General features: G+C 39.2%; 1 protein-coding gene across 1 annotated transcript in view; it reads left to right on the top strand.

The window, feature by feature from the left end:
• Nucleotides 1-3,571: 3,571 nt before the first annotated feature.
• The window catches only part of LOC306757988 (arylsulfatase I-like), a 13,972-nt gene continuing 7,837 nt past the window's right edge, over nt 3,572-9,706 (top strand). Inside the window, exons 1-5 of the mRNA XM_079243194.1 lie at nt 3,572-3,711; nt 5,519-5,714; nt 5,892-6,031; nt 7,921-8,062; nt 9,527-9,609. Coding sequence (XP_079099320.1) covers nt 5,535-5,714; nt 5,892-6,031; nt 7,921-8,062; nt 9,527-9,609 — 545 coding nt within the window. The 5' untranslated portion in view covers nt 3,572-3,711; nt 5,519-5,534. The remainder of the gene's footprint in view (nt 3,712-5,518; nt 5,715-5,891; nt 6,032-7,920; nt 8,063-9,526; nt 9,610-9,706) is intronic.

The raw sequence follows: 9,706 nt of genomic DNA, 5'->3' as shown, positions 1-9,706 counted from the left end.
GCTCTCCAACAGAGAGGTCCCACTTCACTCCAGATTGTTTGGGAAGAGACAAGAAGTGTGAATAAATAATCACGTTGGAACTAATATGAAAAAAAACAAACTGTAAAGCGAGACTTGGAAGAAGTTCTACCAAGGCAAAAGTTTATATTTTCCTGATATGTCATGTGATTCATTGTCATCCATCCATCTGTTTTATTTTAGGCTCCATTAACCTTTACAATTTTTTTTATTTTTTTATTTTTTTTTTGACAGGCTTTGGTTTTCGACACTTTGAAAGCCTGATGAATGTCAATGTTAAGTTCCACGTTTTTCCTCATACGTCCACTTGGTCCTGTTTATTTATTTTTATATCTTGTTATTCTTTTCATCTGTCACATTGACATCCATGACTAATCCTCAGCTGCCCATGTTTACACACAGGCTGTGGATGTTCAGTGTTTGTTGATTAGTTTATGGTAAATGGTAGCATTCCTAACATTTTTCCCCCCCTCTGTTTCATCCTGATTGGTTTTGGATGACTTGAGGACATTTTGCATCTGTACAGGACGCTGCCTACAGCAGCAGATACATTCCTGGTTTCCTCCTCGGTGCCAGCTGGCTCCTCTGCCTGCTTCACAGCCAGCCTGCAGTGACCGACACCGCTCGGCTGATGTTCCCGCTGCCACGGGCAGGAAAACCTGTCGCGGATGAAAAATCAGACCGTGGAAACACACATTACAGAAATAAATGGCCTTTGAAAGGACGTTTCTGTAGTTTTATTGCCGTTTCTCGTCGGTTAAGTGACATGTGTGAACACAAAAAGACCGGAAGTTCAGTATTTGCTACTTTCAAATTAAAACAGCTTATAAACAGGCGTAAACTTAAGATTTAACACAATTAGAATTAATAGGGTTTTATAGGGGTGGGAAAATCGAATAAAAAAAATCGAAAATCGGGATTTTTTTGCTTCACAATTTTAAAATCGATTGTTTTGTTAATTTTTTTTTTTTTTTTTTTAAACAAATAAAAATAATCCATTATAAATTTTTTTTGTCATTTTTTATGTTTTTGTTGACCTTTTTACTTGTCCTCTTGGGTAATATGGCAGCAGAACAATGGTCTGGCTACTGTGCTGTTTTTTCCTAATTGAAATCAAGAAAAATGACAAGCAAAAAAATAAGTTTTACACATTTATCTTGTATTTAAATTTACAAAAATTGGCAATATTGAAGAATTGCAATTTAAATCGAATCGCCACCCAAAAAAAAAAAAAAAAAAAAAAAAAAAAAAAAAAAAAATATTGGAATCAAATCGATTCGAGACAAAAGCATATCGTCACAGCCCTAGTGTTTTACTACCTGATTATATATAGTTATAGTTATTTGGAGATATTTAAGTGGGAAGCTCTGAAAAGAGCATAGCATGTTTTCAAATATAATATCAGTGTCCAAATATAATACAATTGAAAATAAAACTGTATAAAAAAAAAATAATATTTGCCAGGTACATGTTTGCAGAAGGGAGTTAATATTTAGCAAGGGTCACTGACAATGCTGTATATTGAAATGATCGGCGAAAGGACCCAAAAGCAGCACAAGAGATCTGGGCAGGTTAACAGTCTTTATTTTAGCCACTTGGTGAGGTTCGGTGCTGGAGTTGAACTCTGGTTCCCAATGAGCAGAGCAACTTTCCTCTGGGCCGACAGAGTAGACACCTAGCACAACAAGGTGAGTGAAAATCCACAACTCACGGTTGGGGGTCCTCCAGGACAGAAACCCAGTAACCACTGGGGAGCAGGCTCCAAGGGCAAGGCAGGAAGCAGAAGCCGGGGACGGATCAGGTCGGTGACGGATCAGGTCGGTGACGGATCAGGTCGGTGACGGATCAGGTCGGTGACGGGCAGGCAATTGTGGTCGGAGTGCTGGAAGGTCAGGCATGATAGCAATGACAATCTGGCAGTGAGTGAATGGTGGAGGCTGCATATATGCGCAGGCTGAACTGATGGGGATTGTGAACAGGTGGCAGAGGCAGGTGAGAGCAGTGAACTGATTAGGGGTGTGGCAAGCAGCAATGCTGGAGGAAGCAGGGCTGATTGTGACAGTATATATTTTTGCTGTTGTTGTTGGTTTATTTGTCTCTTACTTTATGTACAGATGTAAAGAACAGTTATAAATTTTGAAATATTATTTAACATATGTTTTTACTTCTGCCCACTCCTTTTTGAGTATGTCTGGTTTTGTTGTTTCTTTTTTTTTTTTTTTTTTTTAAGTTACTTTTGGGTATTGTTTTGTTTGTTTGTTTGTTTGTTTGTTTGTTTTGTATGTTTTATTTTATTGTATTGGACATATTGAAATAAACTTTCCAACAATAGTTTTCAGTTGCTTTGCTAATCGACATACCAAATTAGCTAACTGTTAGCAAATAGCTATAAAAAATTAAATGTAAATGGCTAAAAACAGTATTTTATTCAGGAGACTCCTAATTTTACACGAATTATCTGAAATGAGAGAAATGTTGGGCATGTCTAAACTGAAATAAAGAAGGAAGAAATGCAATGTACTGGTTTTATTTATCTTTTTAGAATAAGGGCAATATAATCTGATGTAATTAGATTTATTACATGTACATCTAAAGTTTTGTTGGATTTTTGCCTGAAAGAATGGTCAACAGAGAATAATTATGCTAGAATATTTTACCTGTAGCTAATCAAAACCAATTATGTTCAAACTGGAACTTGGTCAGTAAAATGTTAATAGGAACAGGAAAAAATACACTTTAAAAAAAAAAAAAAAAAAAAAAAAGATTACTAATTATGTCTTCCTTCTTTAATTTTTTTTTTTTTTATTACCAATTATGTTTTCATATACTTGATTTTTGTTTTTTTTTACTACCTAATTTTGCCTCTTTGTTGGTGCTCCTGATGATTTTTTTTATTGTTCCTCCTGCCAGCCACAGAACTGATTTTGTATTTCTGAGTGACAATTTGATTTGTAATCAAATAATTGTACAGGGTGTTCATTAAGTTTATTTTCAATTTAATAAATTTCGCATAAAAGCAAATTAATAGATAATTCATTAGAAATAATTGGGAAAGGAGCAGATTATTTTCAGTCCCATTTTATACACTTGTATCTGCATTCCTCTGAAGTTCTTGGTCGTCCACTCGTCCCCATATCCAACACTGTCTCTGTCTCCATAAATACCATGTGACATGCACCAGTCGAGGGACATGATGGTGATTGCCACCCATAATTTTTCTTGTTTTTATTTTAATGAACCACAGTGGGTGGAGCAGCCATTTGTTTAGGGTTCAACTAAAAAGAAGCTCTCTCTTTAAAAAGGTTCCCGAAATAAAAACAAGGGGAAAATGGTTAATCATAACTTGTTTTTGTAATACTTTTTTAAAACTGTAAAGAGACTTTCAGGACACCCTGTATATTATTTAGAAATCCACAGTGGTGTAACCCCTTGAAAAGTCGCCTAGTTTTATTTTGAAAGGACGCAGCGGCGCTGCGAGCGTGTTTTCCTTCAGCTTGACTTTGATCGTATATCATCCGCTCTCGGGCTGGAGGAAGGAGGGTTGGGAAGAAAACTTCAGGACATGCGGCGTCTTTCACAAACTTTCCGCAAATCCAACTTTCTCTGAGCTACAGAAGGAGAGGACGTGCTGAGGATGAAATAAACCACAGCGCAGAGGAAGAAGAGCCGTTCATTCTCATTGATCCTATCGAGGTATTGATTCAGGCCTGGCTTTGAAATAACAGCTGATGTGAGAAGTAAACGCACATCCATGTGGAAATGTGCTGGTTTAACTGGCAGGATGGGGCTGTTTGAACTGATCTTCACCAGGATAAACTGGGATATCTGGTTTGTTATGATCTTGTTATTACAGGATTCATTCTCTTGTTAACATGAAACAAGCTGGACTTCATCTGAACAGACTTTTAGAAAACTGATTCAAAACTCTGAAAGCTACATGTCCACACACACACACACACACACAACCAGGAAAGTGTGTGTGTGTGTGTGTGTGTGTGTGTGTGTGTGTGTGTGTGTGGACAATCTGTTTCCTCGTACACCAGTATCTGTCCAGCAGTTGGACACCAGTTTGGTGTGGTCTCCATTCAGGTTGAAGCAGCTGCTTTTCATCATGCTTGTATATAAAACCAACATTACTCGCCGCTCTTGGCTTTGAATTTTAAACAAAGATTGTAGAAGATAAAAAAGAAATTGGCTTAATTTAATTTCATTGTAAATGACATATTTATCTTGGTGGTAATAAGGAAGTTGATGACATCCTTGGTGCTTTCTGATTTTTACAGATTTTTCACCATTTTTGCTGGTATAGATAATCCACAGGTCACTTTAGAGTGGTTACAACCTTTACTTTGGACTCTAAAATGAGTTTAAAAGACAAAGAAAGATTGAAAAATGGGTCCCAGCTGGATATAAGCTGAATTTAATAAACTTGTTCGAGAAGCCACAGCCTACAAAATACAACCTCCATCCAGCAACACACATGTAATTCCCATTTTAGGCTTAGTGCATTAACAGGATAATAAAAATTCAGTGAAATCCTCAGCTTTCAGGGTTTTTGGCCTTATTTGCATGGCTTTTGCAGTGTGACTCCTTGCAGCCAAGAAATGCCAGAGCTACTGGTTAATGTTATACCGCATGGCTATGCAGGAGTTTGGGTTTGTGATCGGTGTGAATTTGGCCAAGACTTCCCTCATAAGTAAGGTATTGGGGCGTGGCGATGCACAGCTGTGATGTTGATGACCAGAAATGAAGGGAAATAAGCCTGGAAGGAGATCAGTTTTCCACTGTAACAGTGCAGTGTGACACTGCTCAAGATTTCTTAGAAGAAATAAAGCGTGTCCCCACTCTGAGGTGTTACACAGCACCTGTTTGGAAGTAGTTTAAAATGGAAAGTTGAAGGGGCAGAAACCTCTCCTGCATTCCTAGATTGCCTTTTAGAGTTGTGCTTTTAAAAACAGTTAAGTTTTTAATTTAGTTCAATTCAATTTTATTTATATAGCGTCAAATCACAGCAATGCCAAAAAAAAAAAAGGGTTTTATTTGTAGTTTGGATGACCTAAACATGTTACTCACATGACTGATTGAGCAATCAGCTGTCTGTAAACAGTCAGTAACCAGAAGACAATGTTGTTGTGTATTCCCAGTCATTGATAACCTCTCCCTGATCAAACAGCTGTTATCCCACACATTTCAGCTGCCCTGTCTCTGTTCTCCTGGCCACGACTAATATTTTCATCACCTTTTATTGCTGCTGCTCAGCTCCAGGGGTTGTGAATGGTAAAGAAGTCCGTCTCAGAGTTTCAGCTCCCCTCAGATGGATGCGTTTCAGATCCCAGCTCACGCCAACTTGGCAAGTCCGTCCCAGATGTGGTTTTATGATCCGCAGTCAGCGCGCCAGCGGTGGCACGCTCGTGTGAAACTGTGCCCACTCAAACATTTTTTGAGCTCCACTTCCTTTGATTTTTCTGCATGCCGTGACTTTTTCTGTCCCTTCCTGTAGGATTTGCGTTGTGACGATGCAGGTTGCCGCTGCGGCTCCGACTGTGCTGGGTTTGCTCCTCAGCTTGGGCTTCCTGTCGGCTCATCGGCCCAAATCAGACCAGAAAAAGCAGCAGAAGGTCAGGAACGCTCAGAGTAACGAGACGCCGGTGAGGAAGAATCAGCCGCACATCATATTTATCCTCATCGACGATCAGGTAGGTGAACATGTTTGTTTCATAGGTCTCAGCAAAGATCTGATCACATGACCGCCATGTTGTTTGAGCTGTAAGATAAAAGGAAGGCTGAAATATCTGGAGGAATATAAAGCTTTCAAGCTGATGTGATTACTGCAGGCAGGATGAACCTTTATCCCCCTCATCGATCTGTAACAGGGCTTCAACGACATCGGCTACCACAACCCGACCATCAAGACTCCAACTCTTGACAAACTGGCAGCAGAGGGTGTAAAACTGGAAAACTACTATGTTCAACCCATCTGCACGCCATCCCGCAGCCAGCTCATCACTGGAAGGTACAGTGGCGTCGTTACTGGTCTGCTGCGTCACCTTCGAGCTGTCGTCCAGGACTAAACTGGAAGACTAGAGTCTTAGAGTCCAGTCTGCTGCTCTCAGCGTTACAGCTTCACATTTCTGGACCAATCAATGGTCCATTATGGAGAGATAATCATGTTACATGTGCATAGAAGACACATTAGCTGCACATGATCAGATTTTGTGTTAAAACCAATGGCTGTTGGATTTAATACATTTGGGGGTGGAAGTCATTGCCTTTTTTTTTTATTTTCTTGGAAAAATTCCCAGAATCCATTTTTTTGTTTGTTTTTAAATAAGTGGTTAAGATAACATTTTGTAGTACACATTGCAAGTCGAAGGTTTTGGCACGCTTTCCCATTAACTCCAGTAGATGTGTGTTTCTAAACCGAATGGTGTCGTAACAATGAAGTGGTCAGAACGTGGAACCGTAATGGGAAAAACAGGTACGTTTGGTATCATATATCCAAACCGAGTACTGCAGATGTCTCAGGCAGGTTAAACTTCCATAAATGTTTAATGAAATTCACTCAAATAACTGAAAAACCTGCTTTACCAAACATTAGAGTGGGCTGTGAAAGTAGATCGACTGAACTTTGGCAGATTTTCCCAGTAAATCGTCGCCTAACGTTGACTAATTCAGCATCCGTCTTGCATCCTGGTTCTTCTCCGAGTGCTCTCCAACCAGTAAAAGTCAGTGCTCTTATCTTATCTCTTGCTCTGTCCCTTTTCCCTACTTCTTTTCCTCTCTTCCTCTGATGTCTTCTTGCATTTCTTTGATAAATCAGCCTTGATATGCGTTTAAAACAGCCAGCGTCTTATCATTCAAACGAAATGCTGCTGTAAAATGACGCAGCAGCCTAGAAAAAAAAAGGTTGTGAAGTGCAGTTTCTCACCTGGAGACAGCGACGGCTCCAGAAATGTGCATCACGATTGTCATTGTGTCATCAATACGAGTCAGAACCACAGAGCTTTAAGGTCAGAAAGTTACGTAGCTCTACTTTAAAGGTTTCCACCAGGATTCTCTAGAAAGGATGCCCCCTGCTGGCCATTGGAGAAACACTGCAAACATGCTAGCTGATGAAGAATAAATAGGTGACGAAAAAAATCTTACTTGAAATAGATCATTTTAAAAAATCAGTACCATAAGTAAATATTTGATAATTTAGTTTATAGTCTTAATTGCGAGTCTGACACATCAGACTTGATTAGCAGACTTGTGCAGACAAGTCATGTGCGTTGCAGCAGGGAAACTCCCAACACTTGCAGGACTGGAGGACGGAGTTGACCACCCATTTAGATGATTGTGTTTAAAATAAAGTTTTTTTTCCCCCCAAACACACTTCAGCAGTACTTCCTTCTTGTTTCCAAAAGAGTTAAAACCAGTCATTTTGTTGTCATTCCTTTGGCTCACCTGCTACAACAAACATCTCTGTAGGACTCCATAAGCTGAGTTGTTTTTGTTTTTTTAAGTTTGTTTTTCACATTTCCCATTCAAATTCTTTACATGATCTCTCAAAGTTTCCAAAATATCAAGAAAAAAAACATTTTTCTTGAAGAGAATTCCATTATTTTTGGCGGATTTTTGTTGCATCTTCCGTGTGTTTTAATATAAAAGTCAGTGTCAGAATTTCCAGTTTGTTTTCTAAGATACTCTTTAAGATTTTACAGATTCTGAGAGAGTAAAATAGGAAGTGACCAAAATGAGCTAACTGTTTGACAGAAGCTGTGACTCACCAGAGGATGAACAGCTGCTGAATGTGGGGGTTCTGCATCACATGAAGCTGCTGTTCATAGTCTTGATTAGGCTTAATTAACTGCACAAAAAGCATTTACAACGTCCCACTTAAAGGTCCGTTTTTAACTTAAGATATCAGATCCACACAGGATTACAGCACTCCATCATCAGGCCCAGCCAGCCCAGCTGTCTGCCCTCACACATGGACACTCTGCCCGAGAGGCTCCGCGAGGCCGGCTACGCCACACATATGGTCGGCAAGTGGCACCTGGGCGAAACCTCCGCTGCTGTTTGTGTGGTTTCAGTTCTGCATAGATACAGAACCGGTCCTTCTGGTCATGTCAGCTGTGCTTCTGTCTGCATGCTTTCTGCTGCGTACATTATTGTACCTCGAAAAACAATTCTATTTTTGTTATTATGGCTGCAGATTCGTTATTGTCAAGGTACAGTGAGTGTGAGTCTCTTAAAGTCATATTTAACCCACCATAACAATGTAGGCTTCAACTTAAGGGTGAAACGCGTGATGCAAACACACCAGATTCTTTATGAAACCTGAACCATGTCCACAAAGTAGTCCCTCATTTATTACAACAATCTGAACCTGGCGGATCATTCTGGCGCAAAACTGGACTGATTCTTAGCAAATCATGTTAATTATTTAAATTCCAATTATTGCATTTGTTGTCACTTTGTCTTCCGTAGGGTGTTCTGTTAGGGGTGGGAAAATCAAATCGAAAATCTGGATTTTTTGCCTCACAATTTTTAAATAATTTGTTTTTTTTTGTTAAAAAAATCCTTCTTTTTTTTTTAGCAACTAAAAATAATCCATAATACATTTTTTGTCATTTTTATTGTTTTTAATGATCTTTTTACCTGTCTTCTTGGACATTATAGCAGCAGAATGATGATGTGGCTACTGTGTTGTTTTGTCCTCATTGAAGTAAAAAAAAAAAAAGGTTTCTACATTTTTTTTTTTTGTTTGTTTTTAATCTACAAAAATCAGCATTATCGAAGAATGGTGAGAATCGCAATTTAAATCGAATCGGCACCCAAAAAAATCGGAATCGAATCAAATCAGGACAAAAGCATAGCGTCACAGCCATGTGTCCCACGTTGGTTCTGTAGGGTTACTACAGTCCTGCAGGTTTAGGATGTTTCCTGCTGCAGCACATCTGGATGAGATTAATCAACCTGCTTGGGTAGAACTAGAGAGCTTTTTCATTACAATCAGGTGTGTTGGATCAGGAGACATCTAAAACCTGCAGGACCGCAGCGGGACATCCTGCTGCAGAGTTTCCAGGTCATAGCCACAGTCAGTGTTTTGTTTTGTTTTTTTATTTAACCTTTATTTCACCAGGAAAGTCCCATTGAGGTTAAGAACATCTTTCTCAAGGGAGTCCTGGCCAAGAGACAGCAAGAGTTACAGGCAATTTACATGTTACCACTTCAACAGAACAAATAATTCAAAGCAATTACAACTAAAGCAGGACATCTCAAAATCTCAGTGTTTTACTGTCTGGGTTTGTTTGTGTTGCCTGCAGAAAAAAACGTATCGAACCAAATGAAATACACGAAGAAAAACTGAGAAATTATGTTTGATAAGTTGCTGAACGAGACAGACGGGAAAACGGGTCAAATGAGGGAAATTAGCTTTCACACTCCAGTTTATTGGCAACCAACATGCAGAAAAAGCTGCACACGCCACCTTCAACACGTCAGTGTGACTCTGTGTTTGTTGTTCTTCAGGAAAGCGTGTCTGCCCACCAGAAAAGGTTTCGACTCGTTCTTTGGTTCCCTAACAGGAAGTGTGGATTATTACAGGTTCGTTATGATTACTCTCATAAAAGTAAACATAAACCAGATCTCCACACTGACCTACCTGCCAACTTGCTTTCTCTCTTGTTTTACCGTCTTCTTC

This window comes from Telmatherina bonti (genome assembly GCF_933228915.1).
Source record: "Telmatherina bonti genome assembly, chromosome: 7".
Taxonomy (NCBI): Eukaryota; Metazoa; Chordata; class Actinopteri; order Atheriniformes; family Telmatherinidae; genus Telmatherina; species Telmatherina bonti.
The sequence above is the reverse complement of the archived record's forward strand: the minus strand, read 5'-3'. Positions and strand labels throughout refer to the sequence as shown.